At 45.3% G+C, this 25,231-nt stretch overlaps 1 protein-coding gene across 2 annotated transcripts; it reads left to right on the forward strand.

Moving 5' to 3' along the window:
• The first annotated feature begins 70 nt into the window (after positions 1 to 70).
• On the forward strand, positions 71 to 24,649 carry DGAT2 (diacylglycerol O-acyltransferase 2). Of its 2 annotated transcripts, none has more exons than XM_008631666.2 (8): positions 71 to 229; positions 8,649 to 8,768; positions 9,688 to 9,795; positions 10,578 to 10,648; positions 18,060 to 18,264; positions 21,385 to 21,559; positions 22,258 to 22,460; positions 23,233 to 24,649. In XM_008631666.2, exons 1-8 carry the CDS (start codon positions 190 to 192, stop codon positions 23,385 to 23,387), a joined length of 1,077 nt encoding a protein of 358 aa, XP_008629888.1. In that variant the 5' UTR covers positions 71 to 189; the 3' UTR covers positions 23,388 to 24,649. The 2 variants fall into 2 exon arrangements, with proteins under 2 accessions (XP_008629888.1, XP_017587164.1); XM_017731675.1 differs by lacking the exon at positions 71 to 229 and adding an exon at positions 321 to 483 and having other exon boundaries at positions 8,647 to 8,768.
• The last annotated feature ends 582 nt before the right edge of the window (positions 24,650 to 25,231 follow it).

Here is a 25,231-nt window from a genome sequence, read left to right on the forward strand (position 1 = left end):
GCGCGCCCCGCGCGCCGAGCCGCCCCTCGCCCTCTCCTCCGCCTCGCCCCTCCCTCTCCGCCTCCTCCCCGGGCTATATATGGATACGCGGCGGGTATCTCTTCTACTCGCTGGCTGCCCCGGGGCTGTGGGCTGGGGTGCGTTTCTCCATCCCATGGCCCTACCCGAGTTCTGACCACGCCTTCCACCATGAAGACCATCATCGCTGCCTATTCCGGGGTGCTCCGAGGTACTGGGGGGGCGGTGGGAAGGGGTGGAGATGAGCCCTGGTTCCCGGAGGGGGATGCTGCGGTGCGGAGGAGCATTGCGGTGTTTCAAGGGCTGGGGTGGGAGCAGCACTGAAACACTCAGCTTTGTGATATTCCCCATTTTTTTTGGCCGCAGGGATGTTGTTCTAGGGCAATAAGCAGGGGGAAGAGCGATGTGCAATGGCGGGGAGGCAGCTGCAGCTTTTCTTGGGTTGAGGATTACAAGTCTCTGCGCAGCTTTTGTGTTTTAGAGAGCTCGGAGGCTCCGGCTGCGCTCCTGGGGCTGATGGAAACGGCTCTGGTTGGTCTAAGTGAGTTTGCACCTTGGCAAAATGTGGGCGTGGGGCACTTGTGTATAAGCGAGTCCTTTTTTCCCCTTTTTGTGATGGTAGGAAGAGAAGTGTAGTAGTTTTATCACTACTGCGTGGCTGATAAAAGTTTAGTCTCAGCCTTATTTTTATAGAATTATTTAGCTTGGAATAAGACCTCTTTATCAAGTCCAACTGTTCCATAATACTGTGTTCCCCACACCTACATTAACGGGAGAGGAGAAAAAGGGCAACACATTGCTAATTTTGTTGTCTTATAATGAGGAGCTGAAGATTCAGTGCTCAGCAGGAGCTTTGTGGTAGCCAGTTCCTCCAAGTTTGCTTTTACAGCCCTTCGTGCTGGTCAAGTGACTTGTTGAGAGAAGTGGAATGGGTGTCAGTGCCTGACACCCGTCGTGGGCAGAGCTGCTGCAGACACTGAACACTTCCCTGCATACTGGAACATGCTGGTTAACGGCTTTGGAGAGACAGTATAGGAAATCACAAACCACAGGCTACCTTGCCTGCTTGTAAAGGCATCTCAAAGGATCTTGCAGGAATAAATTCAGCAAGTCTGCTGGATCGAATTTTGTATCCCTTCTGCAAGGATGCTTGTCTAGAGAAAGGTCAGGATTTGCAAAGAGTGGGGGCTTTGTGTGAAAATGCACTTGGACAACGATTTACCCCGTGATTTGTGGAGGGTCCTCGAGTGATTGCTCTGTGTTATGGAAGGCTTTTTGCCCTCAAAAAGCAAACTGCTAATACCTCCTGGGATGAAGAGACCTGTGAAATGGCTTATTGATTAAGCAATCGTTAGCAGAGCTGAAAGGACACGAACCTCGTGAATTAACCCCTGAAGTCTTGCTTTTGCACTGTCCTGCCCAGTCCTGTATCTAGAGCTGCTGATGCTCATCTCAGCCAGAAGGATTTTAGAGGTTGACCTGAAGGATCAGTTGTGAACCAACTGGGGAGAAGACCTGCATGTATTTCCTGTATTCAGCTCTGTTTCTTAAAATAACTTTGCTTGCTTGCACGACTAACAGAGGACAAGTTATGTTTTCAGTTGAGAGAGGTCATTTGAATTAGCAGCATCTGAACTGTTCAACTGAGAGTTAACTGCAACCTAAGTGCAGAGAATAAATAAATCAGGAACCTGTAAAATATGTAGGGTTGACCTGAGACCTTGGCGATCACCTTGCTGGCACTGGCATGTTAATGATAGATCTAGGACACATGCATAATTCAAAACGGAGTGTGGTTTAGGGACAGTGATTGGCCTCATCTCTGGATAATCCTGATTAGCAATGGAAAGCTGTCTTAACTCTCCTCAGGTCAGTTTTCCTCTGAGGCACCTCATGGGGATCCTGCAGTGATATTTGTGCTTTTTAACTTAATTCTTTGTGTGTTTCTGCATGGGGAGATGGGGGAGGTTGCCTTGGTGACTGCAACATCCACCAACCCCTTGCCAGTGCTGTAGCCTGCCTGGGCAGGAAAGCACAGGTGCCTCTCAGAGGAGCTCTGACTTGGGCTGGGTTTTGGGGATAGTGATGTGGGACCCTGCAGATCAAACGGTTCATTCATGGGACCTCATGTACTGCTTGATCATGTTGGACAACTTCTCCCACTACAGAGGATGTGTAGAACAAACCCACTAGACTTTTTTTACCCTATCTCCCTGAATATTTTTTTTCCAAGTATCATGCTTGTTGGCTTTGGGGTGAGTATGTGAATGGCTCATACTGTCCTTTAGTCTTATTGCTTTCCTGGCATCTGGTTTCATCCTGGTGATTGTGTACTTTGCCTGAATTAAGTCTTATCCTATTTTAAAGACAAGTAAAAAAAAAAAAAAGAGTGCAGGCATCTGCCTCCATATCCATCCCTGTGTATATGCAGAGGAATGTCCTTGGATATCAACCAATATTGCAAAAATCAGAACAGGTCTTGGACCAATACCTAGGGTTGGATAATGCTCTGAGACACCTGGTCAGGTAGGAGAGGTTGTGGTCTCCTGATCTTGACCTGCCTCACTTTGGCCATAGGATGCCTAGGAGGTATCCTCTTTGTGTTTGGCAGAGCAGCAAGGAAGTCTGTCTCATCCCTCTCTCCTGAGGAAAGATGCCAATATGGCTGGAACACTGAAAGGCTGTCCTGTGCTGAAGTGTCTTTTCTTATGTTGCTTCATCTGTCAAGTTTGGGATGAGGAAGATGATTTTGCTTAGCTTTACCTTGGAGTTAGCCTTACACTGCGTGTGAGGTTTACCAGACCTCAGTTCTGCTCTGGGGTGGGCAGCCTGGGAGCTCCTGTTTTGGGGGAACAGGATCACTGCTGGCTGCAATCAGGTGTTTTCTCTTGACAAAGTTGCTTGGGAGGTGGAGGTCTAGGCTTGCCCATATGAAACCCCTCTTTCAGAGCTCCCATGTGCTCTGGACACACTGATAAGCTGTAGTATGATGGGTCATTTTCTCTTATCCAGACCTGTTTAGTCTTGCTAACTTAAATCTGTGCTTGTTGGCTGGTCTGGGGCAGCTGGGTCTTAAGGTTACATCACTTTAACCTACATACAGCTGTGAGTGTGGAGACTAAGGGCCCAGTTTAGTACTGTGAGTAAATGCAGAACTAACATGAGAAATGTCATGACAGATTTGTTTATTGGGTCTGGAGAATCCCAGCTCCTTTCTAAAGGAGCTGATACAAATTTTTATTTGCATGTCCCTGTTAACAATGTTGTTGACCTCCAGTTGTAGACACACTGTACTGCAGATAATATGGGATTATTGAGTAGCTTCTTGGGACAGGAGCAAACTGTTCTAAAGCTGTGTACAGGGCAGGATAACTATACTCTGCTCTGGTTACTCATTAGTTTCTTAACAAATTTTTTTACTCTATAGTGAATATGTTTGTGCTTGGGGCACCCAAGTAAACCCACAACACAGAAGAACTTGTGTTGCTGAAGGGGTTTTACAGGTGTAGCAGCCTGCTATGTGGACTCCTGCTCTTGCATGGGAGGCTGAGTCCTCCTGAATATTCTAGTATTGGTCTGTTTATCTTATCTAGCTTTGTTATGCCTTCAATCTCAGCTCCTCTGCCAAATATGTAGCTCAAAATGTCCATTTGCAGCTTATGCTTTGATGGATCTAATACGGTTTTCCTCTAAATAAGATGTGTGAAGCAGTTTAATTCTTGGCCGAGAATTAACATGCTAATTGTCTGGAAAAGGTAGCAGATGAAGCTTGGCTTTAACAAGGTTTCAGTGTATTTTTAACTACATGTAACACTTCCTCTCAGTTAATTTCTTTGGCTGACTTTTAATTAAGTCCTGTCAGTTGGGTTTTTCTGGTGCCCAGGTGTGAAGTCCTGTTTACTTCCACTCTTGGGATCTTTGATTCTGCTTCCCTGCCTATATACATGTTGTTTGTGTAATTTATCTGAAATAAACTGTGCTGGAAGGGCATCAGATGCTGAGCCTGTATTGCAGGAGTCAAATGCTTGGTCAAATTATTTGCTGACTCCAGGATCTCCTTGGTAGCAACTCCTGCATTTGATATTTAATGGAATTAAATGATAAAAGTGTAGTGAGCCCATCACCAGTTGCAGGATAGTTGGCTAATGTTCCTGAGCTTCCTTGGAAGGCTGCAGATGGCTGCCATCTCTGAGCAGCAGGGACGTCTCCTGGAGAAGTTGCTACTCTGTCCATCACGACAAGGAACATCCTTGAGAGCCATGCATGGCTTAGTGCAGGGAGTATCCCATCAGTTTTCCAGGGAGTGGGCTGCAGTGTGATCTGGGGTGCTTAGGATCTCATCTGAGATGAGGAAACCTGTTGGTAAAGTATGTCCTGTGTAGACATGGTTTGCCAAGGCTGACCCCAACAGTCATGGAATGGCATGGGTTAGAAGGGATCTTAATGATCTTAAGGATCCCCAGTCAGGCTTTCCAGTTCTAGAACAGGTATCCTGGAAAATGCTCCAGGGACTGTGCTGCATGGCCAGCACAGGACAAGCTACTATCTTCAGCAGTAGAACATGGAGGTTTTGGGTTTCTTCAGGGTCCAGAATATTTCCTTAGGAAAAGACTGATAGTAATGGATACTGCCTACGCCAGCATTTTGTATCCTTGTGCCTTAGAGTTAATTGTAGTTATGTCTACTGGACCCTTTTAAACTAGGTTATTAGGATAATCTGTTTCCTGAAAGTTAGAGAAAATGCCTTGGGCTTTTAGTATGTGAAGGGCGCTTGGTGTGGGTCCACAGGTGAGCCCTTAAGAGGAAGTATTTTCTCTAATGGACTGAACCCAAGTGCCAGTGTTGGGTTATTCTTCTGTGACTGAGTGCCAACCCCCCTTTTCCTCCCCCATTTCTGTTGACTTGTCAAAACTCTTCTGCTGTGTCACTAGTAACTGGCCTGGTTTTCCAGAGCATGGAGGGTCTTTCCAAAAATGCTTCCTGGCCACTGAAGGTGAAAGGATGCAAGGCTTGCATGGGAGGTTGAATACACAGTGTCAGGTCTGACATGATGAATAGCAAGCTCAGGACTGTCTGGAAAGGTTTGTCTTGGCACTAAATCTGTAAATGGCTGGTTGATGAAATGGGTTCATCTAGAGTCTGCAGGTTTGGTGCAAAGGTAGACCTGATGAACTTGCCAGGTGACTGACCATTCCCACAGCCCTTTCCTTTGCTATGGAGCGTCTTTAATTTCTTAACTGGGAATTAAATGTTAATATTCAGCCCATGGTAACTACTGAGTTTTCTGGTGTGGAGAATCTTGTTCTCTTTGAAGGATATCTTTGCTTTCAGCAAATAACTGACCCAGGACACCACTTGTCCAAAGGCAGTGCTTAGAGCTGTCTGTCAAACCACTGCCTTCCCTCTGTCTGCAGAAGTTGGATGTGAGCTTCATGTGGTTCAAAAAACAAGTTGACAGGTTGACTCGTGCTACCCAGTACTGGTCTATTTACAGGGCTGGCAATGCCTACAATTTGTTCAAACATCTAGAAAATGCTAAAGTACAAATTCTCATTTGGAGGGATAAACAGTTCTTCTCTTTGGGAAGAGGCTAGGGATTTAGCTGATCCAAGGCTGGAGTGTTGGGTTTATGAAGCCAAAGAGGTTTGGTAGTGTAAATGCAGGTGCTAGAAGAAAAAAATTACATGGGACTGGGCTTTTATTGTTGTTGCAGCGGGGATTTCTGCAACATGTATAGATAGCAAGGCCCGTGGAAAGAAATAGGGACCGATTCTTGATAGATTTTTTAGCGATTTTTATTCTCCAGCCACATGGCCGGGGGGCTGACGAAGCACAGCGTCTTTAATTTCTTAACTGGGAATTAAATGTTAATATTCAGCCCATGGTAACTACTGAGTTTTCTGGTGTGGAGAATCTTGTTCTCTTTGAAGGATATCTTTGCTTTCAGCAAATAACTGACCCAGGACACCACTTGTCCAAAGGCAGTGCTTAGAGCTGTCTGTCAGACCACTGCCTTCCCTCTGTCTGCAGAAGTTGGATGTGAGCTTCATGTGGTTCAAAAAACAAGTTGACAGGTTGACTCGTGCTACCCAGTACTGGTCTATTTACAGGGCTGGCAATGCCTACAATTTGTTCAAACATCTAGAAAATGCTAAAGTACAAATTCTCATTTGGAGGGATAAACAGTTCTTCTCTTTGGGAAGAGGCTAGGGATTTAGCTGATCCAAGGCTGGAGTGTTGGGTTTATGAAGCCAAAGAGGTTTGGTAGTGTAAATGCAGGTGCTAGAAGAAAAAAATTACATGGGACTGGGCTTTTATTGTTGTTGCAGCGGGGATTTCTGCAACATGTATAGATAGCAAGGCCCGTGGAAAGAAATAGGGACCGATTCTTGATAGATTTTTTAGCGATTTTTATTCTCCAGCCACATGGCTGGGGGACTGACGAAGAACTGAGCAATCACGGGACAAGCAGGGTCCTCCCTGTGCAGGGGAATACAAAACAACCAATGGGGAACAAGATTGACCAGGGAGTAGGGAAACGCTGTAGGCCATGCCTCTACTTCAGGGTCCCCTCCCCCTGGACCCCATGCCAGGGGGGAGGAACCCCAACATATTGGGTTCTGGCTTGTTTTGAGGACATAGGCATAAGGCCGGAGACACCACTATTGCTAAAAGCTTTCTTTAGACTAGTATCTGGTAATCCTCAGTCTACATCAAGTTTGTCCATGTGCAATTTTGTAAGATTTTTGGGATAGCAAGTTCCTGGAGCTGTCGCCCCTTGGCAAGAATTGAGCAACCTGGTCTAGTGGAAATATTCCTGCCCATGGCAGGGCATTGGATTGAGATGAGCTGTAAATGTCTCTTTGAGTACATACCATTCCAAACCCAAAGATTTCTTTTACCCTTGAACAGGCAACTGGCTTTGTAGAAAAATGGAGTGGAGTTTATTCCTCACCCCCCATTTGGGGATTTACTGCTAGATTTTACAGCATGGGATTTCTGAATCTCAGTGCTTAGATACTCTAGTGTGGCAAATCAATGCATGGTGACAGTTTAACTCAACATATTCTCCTGTCTCACTGCAGAAACAGGAGAACTACTTGCTGGATTCATTCTTAATACTGCAGTATATTATCTTGTAAAGTACTGCCTCCAGCTCTAGCTCCTACTTCAACCTAGATTAGTGCTGTAGGTTCCAGTTTACTGGCAGTTGTAGTGGTATGATCTATCCCAGCCTAAAACTTGGTCTGCTTAGAGTAATTAATGCCCAACCCACTGCTGGGATTGTCTATGTAACATGGACTAAGCAGAACCAAGGGTCTGAACTAGGTGGTCTGGCTCTAGATTTAGACTGCAGCCTTTGGTGTGGCTCCCCCCTGAATACTGCCAGGGATGAGGCATCTGTGTTTCACCACCCTCATAGTAAAAAACTTCTTTCTTATCTAATCTAAACTGACCCTCATTCCTATGAAACAGATCCTTTACATATTTAAGGAATGTGTCAGTGAGAGTGTCTTTGTAGAAACTACCAAAAATCCTAGTGCCTGCTTATACCTAGAGAAGCTATTTTCAATCAGTTTCATTTGACTGAGTGTGAACACTTGCTATGGTATTACCACTAGCAGGGTCATATCTCATCAGCAAGGACCGAACCTCTTCAATGTAATAGCTTCTTTCATAGTCCTTCTAATAAAAGGCTGATCCTTAAACACAAAAGGAAATATGTAAATATATTTGATTTGTATTTTGGCCAGTTATTACGGTGCTTGTAAATAAAGTAATGAAGAAAAGTGAAGGAAGACCCACTTGCAAGTGCTTCTTTCTGGAGGCTGTTGAATATATTGTCAAAAGCTGCAGTGGGTGGTTCCTCATATAGAAAGCAAGTCTTTCACTTCAGTGTTTTACCCACTTTTGGTTTTCTCCCCACTTGAATATCTTAAGCTTCTTCAAGAGTGGCTTTCAGCTCCTTCCTTCTTATTTACTGCTTTAGGATTGCTGATAGTTTTCTTTACTCATAGAACTGTGGATCCTCAGGGCTGTATACTGAGGTGTTGCTCAACCAGCCCTTGGGCTGTGCTGAGTAAGGCTGGAGCACAGAGCTTACCTTGAACAGCACTGGGAGCTGTGCAACAGGCCTTTGAAGGGTGGATGAGAACAGCTCAGACCACAGCCTGGTGTCTGCTTGTGTGTGGCTTGAGGCAGCTGATCTTTATCTTATTGTGAGGTCATGGGGTTCCCTCTTACCAAACACCACTTCGAGGAACTGGCAGTTTGAGGTGAGGGTATGTGTTAGGAACATGTGTTAACATCCTCTGCATTTTTATGGTCAAGTGAACAGAGGCTTGCTCAGGTGGGAACTGGTGGTTACCCATTAATCCCTTTCAGTATTCTGAAAAAAGCTGGATGTTTGCAGATGGCAATCCTTCCTCTTCCAGGATGCTCAAACTCAATGAAAAATATTAGCTTTTAGCAAGCCTTTCTCTAAAAGCAAACTGCACATTTATCTAAAAAATCTTATAAAAAAAAGTTGAACTTGATGATCCTTCCTTTTATGATTCTATTTGAAAGGAAAAGTATTATTACCTTTGCTCAGTATGCAAATGTTACTGTATTTTTTTTTCTTTCCTTAGGCACAGGATCGGACATTCTTTCTGCTCTGCAGGATTTGTTCTGGCTATTGAAATCCAAAGCAGAGAAACAACTTCAAATCATCTCTGTGCTGCAATGGGTTCTCACTTTCCTTATCATGGGTAACAGCTTTTGGCCTAAAGCAAAGGGGTTTGGCTGTAATTCTGGAAAAATTTTAATGCAAAAATGTTAACTCTTACATAAGTATTAATTACTGGATGTGTACTGCAGCAGGGTAGTTCCTGGGGTGAGTGGTTATTATAAAACAGTTACATTGATATTTTCAACAATAAATGAGTTTTCCTGGCTCTAGAAACTCATAAGAGCTATGGGAAGACTGACTGATGTTTAGCTCATGTCTGTCTACCGTGCAAATGAGGCTGAAACAATTGGAAATGTCTTACCTGGCTCATTCATGGGAATATCCACAGAGATTTTTCTTAGAAGCAGCTGGTAACTGAAGTACCAGAGATGGGCAAGAAGTGGTTGTGTTAGACCAGTAAAAGAGTAAAGCCTGTTTGTCCCTGGGTACTTGGATTATGTGAAATCTCGGCCTGCTCTGCTCCACTGGATTGTTAATAATTAAACTGGAGAATAACTGCACTCAGCATCTGTCTCACTGTACCTTCCCAATTCAGTTTGTGCTAAAATGGTAATGTCACTTGTAGGCGGGATCCTTGGCACCCTGGTGGGATGGATGGCTGATGTAGAGCTGGTGTAACCTGTGGAAGATGTATGTAGCTGTGGGGAAAAAACCCTTGATGTGAGCCACAAAGACATCTTGGTGTTCATCAAGTCTGGTGAAGCAGCTGCCCTACTTGAAGATATAAGAGATGCCTAGAGGCACCATTAAGGGGAGGTTGAGGTTTTCCAGAGCTCTAGAGGAAGCTGCCTCAGCCCTACATAAGGGGTTTTTAGACAAATCCAATTTGATTGAGGATTAATGACATCAGGCTTTGACATAGATTCAAAAGGCAAGGGGTGTAAATGGTGACCAAAACCTGATGCAACCTTGTTTTCTTCTTTCTTGCACCTCTCCAGGTATTGCTTGCACTTTAATCCTCATGTACATACTGTGCACAGATTGCTGGGCGATTGCTGCTCTATATTTAGCCTGGCTGGTATTTGACTGGAATACACCAAAGAAAGGTAAATATTACAGAACAGATCATTGCTGTTAAAGTGTCCCTGTCTCCATATTTGGACAAAGAAGCACTTCCTTATAATGGATGACTTCCCTTCTTAGTGGGACTTGGCTGAATCACTGACCAAAAGCATTATTCAGTGAAGCATTTAAATGTCAGCCCTTGGCACTGCAGGTTTTATTGATGCTGAGGGCAATACAAAATTAACATTCACTAATATCTTGCCATTGCTGGCTTTTACTAGCATAAGGCACAGGTTCTTTCTGTAGTTCAGAAAGATCTAAAGATTCAAGACCTTGCTGTCCTCTCCAGCTCTTGCAAGGTTCAGATTATGATGTGATTATTAAGATGTAGCTCCTCTATGGAGTCAGTGTTGCTGCAAATTAAGCAGAAGACTTTATTTCAGAAAAAAACCCCAACCCTGTGGGAGCCAGCAGTGGTGACAAGCTTTGGCAACTACTTTTATAGCCAGATTAGCACAGTTCTCCATGGCCTCAAGATGACTGAAATCATCCAGGATTTTGGCCTTTCCCAAAGGTTGAATCTGAATGTTTCTAGTTTGAATGGTAGAGTTGTCTACTGTGAATTTGTAGTCAGGCCTTAATTTCCTTGAAGTACCTTATATTCAGAGCATGCACTGATTTCAGTGAATGATGCAGGTGTCCCACGTGGAGGAATGAAAGTGTTGATTTCTCTAGTGAGACAGCAAATGCTGAAGTCCTCTAGGCTTTTTGATGGACAACATGTGGAAAGAGCTTTAAAAGCATGATTCATTTTTCTCAACAGGGGGAAGAAGATCCCAGTGGGTGAGAAACTGGGCTATATGGAGGTACTTCAGGGATTATTTTCCAATAAGAGTAAGTAAAAGTTTAAGTGTATACCCTGGGATTTAACTGCTTCAGTGCCTTGTACTGGCACTAGTCTGTCTGTGACACTGAACCATAAGCAGGACATGGCTCAGTTACCATTGCCATACCATTGCTGCTTGTGGCAGCTGTGGTTAGAAAATCTGAAATGTATCACCAGTGGTGGCAAAGTGATTTCCAGAAGCTTCTGTTTCTAGTGGTCTTATCAGATTTCTGGAGGCAATCTGCAATCCTTGTTCATCTCTCCAGCTTCTGGAGACACTGGCACAGGTTGTCCCAACAAGTGGTGGCTGCCTCATCCCTCAAAGTGTTCAAAGCCAGGCTGGATGGGGCTTGGAGCAGCCTGGTTTAGTGGAAAGTGTCTCTGCACACAGGAGGGAATTGGATGATCTTTAAAGTTCCTTCCAATGCAAATCACTCTGTGATTCTCTTCTGTGCTGCAGCAGAGTCCTGTGTAGTGCCTGACCCTAACACTGTTCCCCTCTCATAAATCATAAAATACAGCCCAGTTCTCCAGTAACACTTCTGCTCTGGGATGTATTGGGCCAGAATATCTGGGACCCCTGTGCACCAAAAGCCTTAGCACTTCTCAGGGAGCAGTGAAATTTGTTCTCAAGTCTGTTTGCTTCGGAGAAGGGGGTTTTCCAGCAGTGGAAATAGCTTCAGTTCTCCAGCTTGTAACTTGCTCACCACATACTTGTATTTTTCCTGCTGGTTCAGACATGTTGCAGAAAGAGGACAGGGCTGCCAGGCTGCTCTGGGACTGCAGAATTAGCTGGATGACTTGGAAGGGAGCAGGGGTCAAAATTGTCGAGGAGGAAACTCGATCCTCTTTGGAAGGGCACACAGCTGAAAGGACTATTATGTAAGGTTGTTGGCAAGTTTTATTCAGCTTGAGTATGAGGAAGGGACTTTGATACGGCTTTTCAGCTACCTATCCCCAAGATAGTCCAGCCTCAGAAAGGAACAGGGAATCCAATTCCAGCAGGATGCCAAAGTGGCTTAGACTGCATTCTTCCTTTGCAAAGTCACTTGAACTCTCAGGGTGCCTGAACGTGCTGCTGGTGAACAAGCCTTTTGTTGTACTCCTAGAAACATAGAACCATTTAGGTTGGAAAAGACCTTTAAGAGCAAGTCTGACCATTAACCCAGCACTGCCAAGTCCACCATGAAACTTGCTGTTGTTAACAGGTAATTCTTGGCAAGCCTAAGTGTACATGGAAAAATTCACTATGCCTGCACAGGCTGGAAGTCAGCCTGGGTCTCATGGCTGACAGAGAACTGAGCAGGCTCTGCCGTTGAAGATGGGTGTCAGATTGTGTTGTGTTTTAGTACCAAGTCCTCAGTGCTGCACTAAACATTTGCTGCCTTGGATATTGCTGAAGTGGGCTCTGTTGTCCTGGTGACTTGATTCCAAAGTGTCACCTGTAGTGCTGGTTCTGCTGTTTCATCATTCCTTTAATGGCACACTTATCATTGTCTTCATGGAAATATGCTCTGCAGAAGCCCTGCAGGTCAGATCCACTGTGGATATTAAAAGTGTCAAACAGCTGGCTTGTTTAAGTAGGTTTAGAGATGAGATGGGGTAGATAAACTAAACTTTGCAGCAGTTTTTAGGTAAATACTTGCTAGTTCACATGGCCCATTTGTGAGAACTCCTTATGGGTTTCACCTTTGCCACTAAAGGGGAAGAGCTGTGCAAGGTTTATGGAGCCCACTGGTAGTTCACAGGCAAAGGGCAGAACATGAGGGCTGACAGCTGGGAGATGACTCCTGCATGTGTTTTGGGGGAACAGCCAGCTGGCTGCAGGGTTGGTAAAAGCTGCTACAGGGATCTTAGGGCAGAGAGGTGCTAGAGGTGGTTTTCTGCAGTTATGGGACTGATCTTACAGCATGAACAATGAATAATATCTCTGGGTATTAGGAATGGTACCAAGAACTGGAATGTCTTGGGCTTGAGTTTGCTAAGAGCATGGGAACTCCTGGGTTAAACTAGTTACCTGTTCTTGGTCAAGAGGGAGATGGGTCTACAGAGGATCACTTGTTTAAATGTTCTCTCTGCAAAAATCCCTTTTACTGGATCCTGATCTGTGTAATGGCTCAGCAGGGTTTGGTTTGTGTCCCTGGCTCATGGTTTGTCAGGGCAGTCCTCTGCTGCATGTGCCTCATCCTGTGCCATGTGTCCACTGAGCACTGCAGGGATGGATCACACCAGTGGCAGTCTCACTGGTGGCATTTGTAATGCTGAACTTGGCTCCTGCAAAGTCTGCACATACAGCTGTGGTAGCTGCATCCATACCTGCACAGGTACCACATGTGTTGGGCTATCAGCTCAGATTTAATTCATAGAATCACAGTACAGTTGGAAGGGACCTTAAAGCTCATTTCATTCCACCCCTCTGCCATGGTCAGGGACACCTTCCATTAGCCCAGGTTATTTCAAGCCCTGTCCAAGCTGGCCTAGAGCACTTCCAGGGATGGGGCAGCTACAGCTTCTTTTGGCAACCTGTACCAGGGCCTCATCACCCTCACAGGGAAGAATGTCTTCCTCTTTGGCTTGCTGTATTAGAGTAGCTGCATGAGAATCAAGCTCTGCTTTGATGTTTGTGCTGATTAGGCTGGTCTCACTGGAGTCAGCAGTGCCTCCCAGCCTGAAACACCAGAACTATTGTACCCATACCTGGAGATAGGTGGTCATGTTTTGTAATACCAGGTGGATTTGGAAAGCAGCCTGAATCTGGCTCAGTTATTCAGCATGAGCAGTGGTTGGCCACATTCTCTGGGGCTTCATGCAGGTGCTCTAACAGTAATAAGCTATTTTAGGGCACTAGAAGCTTAAGTTTGTCTGCTGGTTAATGGCTGGCCTTGTAAATAGTGCTTTAAGCTAAGCAGTGCATGAAGCAGCTGGGGAACATTCCAGTGAGCTGAGTCCTGGACCTGAAGCAACAGGTGAAGCCCAAGCCCTTGCAGGTGTATGCATGGTGCTGGACTGGAGCAGACAGATCCCAGCAGCCTCCTGAGCACATATGGCTGATCTGAGGATGTCATGCTGGGAGTGCCATGATTTAAAGGTTTTATTTAGGTAAAGAAGCTGTTACCTGAGCATGTGAGCATCTCCATGTGCAATAGGACTCCAGGTATCCAGGGCTGCAGACCTTTGCCTCACCTTTGTCAAGCTGTGAGCACTTCAGGTGTGTGGAGGGAGACTGGATGACTGCACTGGGGGAGTAGGAATCTGGCCAGAGCAGGAATTGCTGCTAAAAGTGTCTTTTTTTTCTTCAATTTTTCTTGTATTCTGTGTCTTGGCTAGCTTCCTGGAAAAGCTCCTCCTTAATTGTTGTATGTGAGTTACAGAATGGAAATAGAGGGGTTTGATTGCTGTGTCCTAACCTAGTGTAGTGGAAGGCATTCCAGCCCATGACAGGGGGTTAGAACAAGTTGAGCTTTAATGTCCCTTCCAACCCAAGCCATTCTGTGAATTTGTGATGTATATAATACTGGGAGCCTCGTGGGGGGTCTTCAGGTCCTGGCTTGCACTGCTGGGAAGGTAAGATGATTTCTTCCATAATGTTGCTGGGTGTGATGCAGCTAATTGCAGTTCTTGGGTTGTTTTGCAAGCTTACATGCTCATGAGAGCTGCTGCTTGGATCCTGCAGGATGAGCTCTGGTTTTCTGCTCTTTGCATGCTTCCATAGTCAGTGCTGCTCAGCTCCCATCCAAACAACTGATTTTCGTCCTGCTCTTTGGCTCCTGGTACTACTGCTGAGCAGCAGTAGTACTTCTGCAGTCCCCTTTCTCTACTGAATATGCCACTGTTCCTACAAATAACATTGACAATATGGTTCTTTAGCTGTATCTGGCACTCAAATATTAACACTTGTTTTCTTTACACTATTGCACTGGCTTACTGCTTCTATAGGCTGGCTTAGGTCTGTGCATAGAAATCTGTTATTATTAGACAGGTGGATGAACTTTGCTCCCAGAGAAACAGGTTTGGTCTCTTAACAGCAGCTCGGAACAGGTGTTAGTGCAATGGGGGGTGAAGGTTCAGCTTCACTCCCAGTACTGATTGTCCAGCTGGGATGCAGCAAGGATGTGCTGTCTCTGCCTTATCATGGGAGCACTGAGGCTCCAAAGAGCTGTGTGGGACTGGAGAAGACCTTGAATGTAAAAGGAAAAAACAGCTGGAGTTTCAGAACAGAGTTGCAATAGTGTTCAGTGACAACTACAGGAATTCCTTGGGGCAACCTGGTAACACCATTTGCTTCTCAAGGGGAGATGTTCAAAGAACCAGCAGTGAGTGATCAGCCTCCTGAAGAGAGCTTCTGGCATGGAATTATAGAATGGTTTCGGTTGGAAGGGACCTTTAAATGCACTCTAGTTCCAAAGCCCCATCTTGTGCACTTCACTGTCTTCACTCTTGCTGGAGTCTAAAAATCAGTGACTTACAGTACTTCAAGAATTCCTGCTTCTAGATTAAATTTAGGGAGAGATGAAGGTGTTGGCAGGTCAGACCCTCCTGAGGCTGAGTGTGCATTAGCAGATTCAAGACCTCCACTTGAAAAGAAGTGCCCAGCCCTGTCTGATGTCTGTTAGTCTTAGGTTCCCTGGCTTGACTTGAGTGGAAGAACACATAGAATCACTAAGGTTGGAAAAGACCTTGAAGATTGAGTCCAACTATTCCAGTGCCTTTTGGGAAATTTTTCCCTAATACCTAATCTAAACCTCCCTTGGTGCTACTTGAGGCTGTGTCCTCTTGTCTTGTCACTTCTTACCTGGCAGAAGAGACTGACCCTCATCTGCACCCCCCATGTTTACCTTCTGTGAGCCCCTGTGTTGTGGGACAGGTGTAGAGGGCAGTGGCAGCCTGCATGGGACAAACAGGGGAAAAGCATATATGTATGAATACCAGGCTAAATCTTAGCCTTCTCCCTTGCTGTTGGTGAGTTGGATCCTGCATACCCCTTGCCCACCTCCTGCAGTGGTGTGGGTGATTGATTGTCATGGGTATTGCCAACCCTATGGCTCCATAACAGGAGCTCTTGGAAAACAACCACAGCAATAAGACTGCAGCTTGGCTGGGGCTCCTATGAGGTATCCAAGCAATGGGCTCCACTGGGATCTGGGTGTCCTTGCATGTGGTGTAGGGGCTGGAGCAGGAGAATTCTTCTGTATGTGTGGCTCTGCCAAGATCAACATGCAGATGCCTCGTGCTCCAGAATGACAAGGACAAACCCTGTTTCAGCTGTCTGCCTTATAAAGGAGCTGTGCTTGGTGCAGGAGAGATAAGAGGCTTGGAAATCACCACCTTGCTCTGACAGGAGCTTTAAGGAGGAGTGTCTGCTACTTGTCCAGCCAAGCAACATGTGTCTGTATCTACCAGGCCTGGAGTCATAAACTCAGAATATTGTTTAGGTTGGAAAAGTCCTAAGATCATCAACTCTAACCATTCTGCCAGAAGTGCCAATCTCACCACTAACCCATGTGCCCAGGTGCCACATCCACACAGCTTTTAACTCCCTCCAGGGATGGGGAGTCCACCGCTGCCCTTTGCAGCCTGTTGTAGAAGTCTCTCTACAACTGAGGAAGAGCTTATAGATGGAGTGGTTGCTTACCATATCACTACTTTTTTTCATGGACAGTGGTGTTTGGTCTGTAGTCTGTGATCCCTGTGTGTTGTAACTGGTCAAGGGGGCAGCCCTTCTACCCTGGGAAATGAAAGCATAGCCATCTGCTAATTGGGAAAGAAGGGAAAAGGGATTAAAGGATGACTTGGTGTGATATAGGCAGTGAGGCTCTGCAGAGCTGTTGCAACCACAAGCCTCTGTGCCCTCTTCCTGGAGCTCTACGTGACTTCAAAGACAGAGGAAATTGTGCTGAACCTGCTGCTGCATCATGCCTGTATCGCAGCTGCTGTTTTAAATAGCACAGGAGCTGTAGCTTCATCTAGGGGCAAGGCTGAGAACAAGGAGGAGGGAATCAAGTTTCTTGGCATGCTGCTTTTGTGTGTTGCAATGGTACTTCAGCTCCCTGTAGCATGATCCAACAGAATGGACTTGTGTAGTGCCAAAACACTTCTTGTCCAAGGCAGTGGGGTGTGTAATGCTAGTGTGACATCTTGGAAATCTGGGGCTTTTTTTTTTCCCCCCTATGGGAACTGATGCAGAGTGGCCTTTGCATATGCAGTTTGAGAGATGGGGTGCCAAAGCTTCAACTTGTAGGTCTGAGAGCTGCTGGGGTCTTGCTGTTGGCAAAAAGTGGCACTGTTGCAGCCTGAAAAGAGGAGATTTTTAGATCAGATATTAGGAAGAGATTGACTCTTAGGGTAGTGAGGCCCTGGCACAGGCTACCCACAGAAGCTGTGGCTGCCTCATCCCTGGAAGTGTTCAAGGCCAGGTTGGACAGGGCTTGGAGCAACCTGATCTAGAGGAAGGTGTCTCTACTCATGGCAGAGGTTTGGAACTGGATGATCCTTAAGGTCCCTTCCAACACAAAGTATTCTAACATACAGGAAAAAAAAAGAAATTTGATCTCTATTTTTGTAGGATGATGCAGCAGCCCTGCTGTGTTTTGTGCTGTGGGCTCCCTCAGACTGCATGTGTACTGCCTGGGGAAGATGCTCTGACACATGGCAGTATTGGTACCAGGGAATGGGTTGTTCCGTGCTAGCTAAGACAATTGTAGAGAGTCTCCATGCTGTGCAAACAGAGGAGCAAATGGTTAGGAATATTGCACAGCCTGAAAACAATATGATCACAACTCCTAGAGCATGTCCTGCAGGAATTGGAGATGGCTTGAGGTGTCTCATTTACCCTTTGGCATGTAGGCCAGGGCAGAACCTCTTAAAAGGAGGGATTGTTTCCAGTGGTTACCACCCTTCTGCACATTTTCCCACTTGTAAGGTGGCCAACAGGCGCATTAACTGGTTGGCTCTTTTTTTCAGGCATTTAGTGAACTTGCTTCTGCTATGAGACAGTGATGTTCATGTTCTTTCCCCCTCATACTGGGATGTGAGCCACTAATGTGCTGAGACAGGGCCTGGAAGGAGGCATAGCTGTGGCTACAGGACTGAAGAACTTGGTCGGTTTGGGCAAGAGGTGTGTAAGAATTCCTTAGGAAGGAGTAGAGCAGCAAAAGGCCCAGGCTGCAGCAACCCAAGCCCTATTCCTGCTTGGCTGGCAGGCTTCTTGTGTCTGAGATCAGCCTGTTTATCCTGCTCCCTTTGTTCGGGAGGCTGTTCCTACCAGAGCCTCTGAAATCCAGAAGCACCCAGACATGAGCTCTTAGGCTGTTCTCCCTGGTGGGAAGAGAGACAAGAACTGGGGAATATGACTTTTTTTTTGCTTCTCCCATTTTTACTTGAAAATATCCATCTTCAATTGAGCTCTTTTTTCTTTCCTAGCTGGTTAAAACCCACAATCTGCTGACCACCAGGAATTACATTTTTGGCTACCATCCACATGGCATCATGGGCTTGGGTGCCTTTTGCAACTTCAGCACAGAGGCCACAGGTGTCAGCCAGAAATTCCCTGGGATCCGACCGTACCTTGCTACCCTGGCTGGGAACTTCAGGATGCCCATATTGAGGGACTACTTAATGTCTGGTGGTAAGCACAATCATACTGTGCCATTTCTGCTCATGCCCTTGCCTCTGAGCTGTCTTCACCTCTTTCAAGTGAAAAGCTGTGTTGGAAGCTCAGGTAGCCACTTCCTGCTGGTAGTATCACCCAAACATTGCTTTCATATAGTTGTCAAGAGGAAGCTATGAATAAATGTGAGAAATCCTGTCTAGTGGAAGGTGTCCCTGTCCATGGCAGAGGGTTGGAATAGGTGGTCTTCAAGGTCCCTTCCAACCAAAACCATTCTGTGATTCTGTGAATATGACTAGTTTGGGCTGCAGGGACTGCTGCTCCTCTGTGTTCATGCTTAACTCTAGGATACTCTTGTCCAAAGGCATAGTAAAGATACCTGACATCTGTAGTTGTAGAAGGTGGAGACATGGAACAAAGTTGTCCAAGTTGTTGTTACAAGGTACAGGAAGAAGTTGCACTGACTGAAAATACTGAGTAACCATGGCCAGCTCAGCTCCTGGTCTCACTACCACATGACTTGTCACACATCTGTGTTTTGTGGTGGTGGTGGATTCTGTCTCCACCCAACTGCACTGCTGGGTGCCTGCCAGGGTAAAGATTCTGAGGTATTGCATGGTTCCAGCTGTTCAGAGAGCCCCTTCCCTGAATGTATTCCTATAGATGGATCACACGGATTATGCAGTGATGTAAGTGTGCTGAATTACATTAATAGGTCTGTTTTAATGGAGTCCAGGATTTTAATGCTTGGGGCTTGTAAGTTATGACTGGGCAGAGGAAGCAGATTTTAAAATATCAGTAAAGTGTTCTTGCACAGCCTGAGCTTCCTTTTTGGAGTGAGGATGCCTGTCAATTAGATAGAGATGAGGGAGTAATACAAAGACCATGAATTGAACAATCTAGGAACCTGTTTGCTGTTTCTGTAACTGATTCATCAATAAATGACTTTAAAATAGATATCTTAGTAAGTACCACGCCTGGGAAGATGACAGGAGTAGCTGTACCTGACTCTGACTTGTTAGAATTGACTATTTCTGAGATTACTGTCTTAACTGAGGGAGAGAGAGACTAACTGGATCTGGTGCAGAAAACGTGTTTGTCCCTATCTAGAAAGGGCAGTATCTCAAGCTGGTTTTTATCTTCCTGCACTGGTGTTAGTTGCTGTGTGAAGTCCATAATTTGGGAATTCACAGAACAGCAGCACATGAGAAGTTGGGATCTGCTTTCCAGTCCGTCACATCTGCAAATTTAGTTGTTGCCTAAGTTTCCATGCAGCCTTTCTATATTTAAAAAAACCATCTTCAATCTGTTCAGTATGACTGGCAGACAAATCTTGTGGCCAGCCAGAGCTGCTTTCTCCTTTTTGGAAGGAAGGTGGGAGTAAACACTAGCAATGTCATTGCTGGCTTGGCTATCCCTGAGTGTTGTGCTTCCTCCGTTCCTAGGATCTAATCAAGACTACAGATGTGATGAAGTTAACCTTCTGAAAGCCATAATTTGTCTTCACTTTTCTATCCTAGAACTTAAGGGTTCTGATAAAAAGGCCTTAACATCACTTGGAAAGTACTGATAATTCCCTCAATCCTTTTCTCTGTGGATGAACCACTTCAGGTGAAATTATAACAAATCCTAACACTGTACCAATACACACAGTTGGTTTACAAGTAGTAAGAATTCTTAATTTTACAGCCTACTAGAGGTTAAGGTATAGCAGGGATCATATAACGCATGAGGAGATTACCAGAAAAACCTGTATACTGTGTGAATGTGCTGAAGAGCAGAATTTATCTATTGCAACTTGTCTCCATGTCTCATTGCACTTTCTGAAGGAACGATTTGGTGCTTTGAGCAGCAGTAATCTCCTCCTTCTAACAAGCGTGAAAGAGCTGAACATAAATCTGTTGCCAGGCCTGTGTAGCCAGCATGAGCCTTGGTGTGGAGAATGGGAGAAGGTTGAAAGTTGGAGCAGTGAGTATAACCTGAGCCTTTCAGAGGAAAAACGGTCACACTTGATCTGTTCCAAGTGTGGTCTGCTCTGTTCATATCTGGAGCTGGGATAGGTGATGACCCTGGTGCCCAGATAGATATCAAGGCTAGCAGACTTGTCCTGTCTAAGCCCCCAGGGCCTGTTCATCATTTAGTTCTTGGCTCAAGTAATGGGCAAAAAAATGGCCATGAGATGTGCAAAATCAGCTTCTAAGATTAAATAGTGTAATAGGGCATGACCTAAAGTACTCAGATCAGATGTGTTGTGTGATGGGAATGTAAATGCTGGCATCCCACTTCTCCTTGGCTTATTCTGGCCAAAAATGAGAGGCAGGAGCAAGCTCAGACACCAATTGTAGGATAAAAGCAAGAGTTTAAAGAGCAGACAATCAAATTTCTTCACATTTTTAGAGCAATACAGAGGGAATTAAAGATGCTGTCTTGGGGTTTTCATTTCCCTGGAGTGGGGACTGATGCTTTAGGGCAGAGATTGCTTACTAAAGCTGAAGGGAAGTCCTGCTCTTTCCAGTGTGGTATAGTGGGAAGGACCTTTCCAGACACTTTCCTCAGAGTGTGGACTTATGTAAACACACTGTCCCATACATCCTTTCCTTCCCAGGACAGCAAAGGATTGCAAGAGCTTCATGTTATTTCAGATCTGTCTTAAAGGTTTATCCATTTATTCTTTTTGTATCACTAAAGTATGCTCCTGCATCTATTCTACTACCTAATCTTGCTGAGGAATTGGTCAAAATCAGACACTTTTATCCATCAAAATAACATAACTGCTTTCTTTCTCACTAAAGGTAAACCAAATCCTACTGTAAAGTTTACATGGAGGGAGGATGTCTAACACCAATACCTTTGATATCACTAGGTACAGAAAATCCTTGCTGAAGTCTTTTGATAAAGGGAAATTTTTGAGAGCTGATGTTTGTGGAGTTTATGACGAAGTCTAGTGCTGCCAGGTCTATGAACTGCTAGTTTAGTTAAGGAACAGGTTGCCTGCTAATACTACCCTCTCTGACCACAGGGAGGTTTGACATCTCAACTTGCAGTTGAGCCATAAACTTTGTGCTGTAAGTATGAGGAGATCCTGAAGTCACCAGCCAATCATGTAACGTGACCCTTGTGTCTGTCTCCTTGATCCAGGTATATGTCCTGTGAACCGTGATAGCATAGACTACATCTTGTCGAAGAATGGCAGTGGCAATGCCATCATCATCGTGGTTGGAGGGGCAGCAGAGTCCCTGAACTGCACCCCAGGGAAGAACTCTGTGACACTAAAGAACCGGAAAGGATTTGTGAAACTGGCCCTACGGCATGGGTAAGGGGCAGCCTCAATGCTGGAGCAGTACCGCTACCATGCAGAAGGTGCTTTTATGTGAACAACTTGGGCTAGGTGAAGATGTCCCTGCTCAATGCAGGGGGATAGGACTAGATGGCCTTTAAAGGTCCCCTCCAGTCCAAACCATGCTGTGGTTGGTTCTGTTCCCTTGGAGGGATTCTCCTTTCTGCAGTTTTGCTGTGTTGTGTGGATGTTTGCCCAGAGTGCCAGGCATGAGTGTCCTTTAGCTTCTGCCCCTGAGCAAGGTACAGGGGTAGGGGGATCCCTGGGACAGCAGGAGGCTTCCAGGGCAAGGAGAGGCAGGTGTCAGTAACCTGCATGGGGTGATGACCTGTGCAGTCCCCCTGATCCCCATGTGTCTGAAAGGAGATGTCCATCAAAAATAGGAGTTGAGTATATATGGAAGCATGTCTAGTGCCTGACTGCACAGTGTTCCACAGGCATATTGTCAGTACAATTCTCTTGTATGCCTTCAGAGTATATCTATTATGTCATGGCAAGTCTGGCTGGCTTACGTCAGTACCTTGTGCTGCAAAAAAACCTTTGGGCAATGTATCAGCAGCTGTGCAACCTGGCAGAACACACAGCAGCAAGTGTGGGGCTCTCCAACCGTGGTCATATGAACACGCATATGACAGTCCAGGGGGTGGGGTCCTGACATCTTTCTGTCTTTCTAGAGCGGACTTGGTTCCCGTCTACTCCTTTGGGGAGAATGAAGTGTACAAGCAGGTGATCTTTGAAGAGGGTTCCTGGGGAAGATGGGTTCAGAAGAAGTTCCAGAAGCACATTGGCTTTGCTCCATGCATCTTTCATGGCCGTGGCCTCTTCTCCTCTACCACCTGGGGGTTGTTACCTTACTCCAAGCCCATCACTACTGTTGGTAAGGTTTTGGTATAAACATGCAGTGTGCCTCTCTAGGTAGCAGAATACTTGAGTCTGTGCTGTACACCTGCTGTAGTTGGAGTCTTGGCTTTCCCTTCTATATAAAACCTTCCAGCAAAACTGAGAATGAGCTAGAAGAGTTTCCAGAGGTTACAAGCCTTCAATCATGTTCTGCTTCTACGCAGTCTTGCAAGAGATCTCTTTCTGGGGGGAAGAGGCTGTATCTCTACTTTCTTTGGCCTTGGGTAGCTAAAGTCAGAAGCAACCTGGCCCCCATGCTCCTGGAACTGGCCAGTGGGTTGCTGTCTGACAGCTGAATCTTAAAGCCAACTCTAAAACTTGGATTTGAGTCTTCCAACCCAAAGCAGCGAGGCTTTGAGGGAGGGGGGACAAAATGGTCAGCTTTGCCTTTGTGGTGTGTATAGGGGAATACATAAGAACTGACTCCTGGCTTCTGTTAATTGAGGAGGGATTTATCACTCTGCTGTAAACAGAAGGGGGATTTCCCAGCCACCTTGGACAGTAGAGGCATTTGTGTAGCTAAAGCAAATCTGGTATTGCTGCAGATGTGATGTGCGTCCTTGTGGTGGGACAGTTACGCTTCAGAGCCTTGTAAAAACTGGGAGGAATCAGGCAAACCTCTGCTATAATGGCAAACTGTGCTGTGCCAGAATGGATGTGCTGAACTACGATAGCTGTGTCCATAGAGGACAAATATCCAGGTTGTGGAAGCATTTAATCTAATGTGGATTTGTCCCTTTTTTTATCAGTTGGAGAGCCCATCACCATCCCTAAAATCAATAATCCATCCCAGAAGGATGTGGACTTCTACCATAGCATTTATGTGGACTCCCTGATCAAACTCTTTGACAAATACAAGAGCAAATTTGGCCTGCCAGAGACTGAGGTCTTGGAAGTCAACTGAAGGCACTGGCTCAGCAGCACCTCCTTCTTTCAGAACCAACAAATCTTTTCCAGGAGTCCACGTTGTCATTGTGTACTTGAAAGCATGTGTGGGTGTATGTATCCTTTAAAGCAAGTGTTTAAAGTATTGCTAGACCACTTTTAAAAATAATAAAGGCTTTGCTTTAGAGAAATCCCATTACAAACATCTTTTTATACAAAAAAAGCACAACTCCCCATTGTTGGATTGCGAGGATTTGGATGGGGTAAATGATTGCCTTTGTAATCTGCTATATAATGCTGTTGGATGACCAGCAATGGATTAGAAACATTCCTACAGATACTGTACCCACTAGCACAAGCTATTTTGGGAGAGTAGGATCCATCTGGTTTTCAACCTAAAAAGCAGCAGGTTGATTTGAGCAGCGTTGCAGTTTTACAGGCATGTTGCACAAGAGCCCTGTTGACCCATTCTTATGTAGCACAAGGGTATTTCTGCTTTGGAGAAGCCCATTCTGAAAGTACAGTTGGGCTGCCAACCCCCCTGGTGTGACATCTATGACAGATGATGCAGGAAACCAAGTGGGAAGAATTGGGTGAACCTTGATCCATAGTGTAGTGGATGATTTTGTGGTTGTAATTTCACCAGTGTATTTGAAATGTCAGTTTAGAAGCAGGTATGTCCCATGTGCAGAGGCTTGTAGCTGGAAATATGAGACTTCTTCATAGCCACACTGCTCCAAGGATAAGCTCTAGGAGCAGTGGGATGGTGCATTTGTGTAGCCCTGGTGTTGCAGACCTTCAGGGTAGCCCACAGAGGGAAAATGCAGTGGGACTATTGATGCAAGTGCTTTGGATCCCAGAAGTATTTGGGGAAATCTAGAAGTAACTTCTGGCCAAAGACGGCTTCTAATTACTCCATCCAGTGAATGTAAAGGAGTAGCCTTTGCACACATAGGGTCTAAAGTGACCTACTCTTAAAAGTATTTACAAAATTTTTATGTGGATGTTAACACTGCTTGTAGTGAGATTTCTTCAGAGTACAGTTTATGTATAAACCTGAAACATTGCACTACTTGCATGTCTGACCTGCCTTTTAAAGCATTCAGTTGAGTGTGTCTTGAGCTCTGAAATGTGCCTTTCTTCCATGCAAGAGGATGGTACTTCACATTCCTGGAATCTTGCCTCTAAAGACAAATGTTCATCTGTCATATTTGATAGATTATTGTATTACAGAGTATCAATTTTTGTACAAATTTCTAGAAATAAACTTGGGCAAAAATAGTGGGCTGCTTTGGTCCCTTCAGTGTTGCAGGGTGTGTGGCTGGTATTACAGCAATAGTTTGTGTGATTGCAGTTATGCCTTTTTTCCTGTGGGGAAAAAAAAATGGTTTGTCTCTCCAAAAGCAGACTCACACCAAAATTGCGATCTCTGGAAGTGTGTAGTGGTGGACCTGGAAGAGTTAGATTAAGGGTTGGACTTGATCTTAGAAGTCTTTTCCAACCTTAATGATTCTGTTCTACCATCTGCATTCTCCCTGCATGTGCAGCCAGGATGATTTAAGCAAATCTTTGTGGTTTAAGATTGGGGTTTTGCCTGGGAGTGAACAAAGAGCTGAGGCAGCCTCCATCTGTGGACCTCCTTTACTGAGCAAATAGAGAAAGCTCATGCCCTATTGCTGCTTACAGCAAATTACTTTGGGTTTTGTTGCTCCCTAGAACAGAAAATGCTGGATTGCATCCCCAGTCTTCAGGTGAAGAAATCCTTTCAGCCCCCTCCACTACTTAAAATGGGGCTTTATAAAAAAGAGTGACTTTTCTATACAGAGTGTTTAGTGATAGGACAAGGGCCAAATAATAACCTTT

The sequence above is a fragment of the Corvus brachyrhynchos genome, unplaced genomic scaffold, assembly GCF_000691975.1.
Source record: "Corvus brachyrhynchos isolate BGI_N302 unplaced genomic scaffold, ASM69197v1 scaffold3, whole genome shotgun sequence".
Taxonomy (NCBI): domain Eukaryota; kingdom Metazoa; phylum Chordata; class Aves; order Passeriformes; family Corvidae; genus Corvus; species Corvus brachyrhynchos.

Excerpts from the sequence above, each read along its gene's own strand:
- DGAT2 (XM_017731675.1), top strand. The coding sequence starts at position 422 with ATGTGCAATGGCGGGGAGGCAGCTGCAGCTTTTCTTGGGTTGAGGATT. Across the intron at positions 8,769-9,687 it reads TCTCACTTTCCTTATCATGG|GTATTGCTTGCACTTTAATC; the intron begins GTAACAGCTTTT and ends GCACCTCTCCAG. Across the intron at positions 22,461-23,232 it reads CAAGCCCATCACTACTGTTG|TTGGAGAGCCCATCACCATC; the intron begins GTAAGGTTTTGG and ends TTTTTTTATCAG.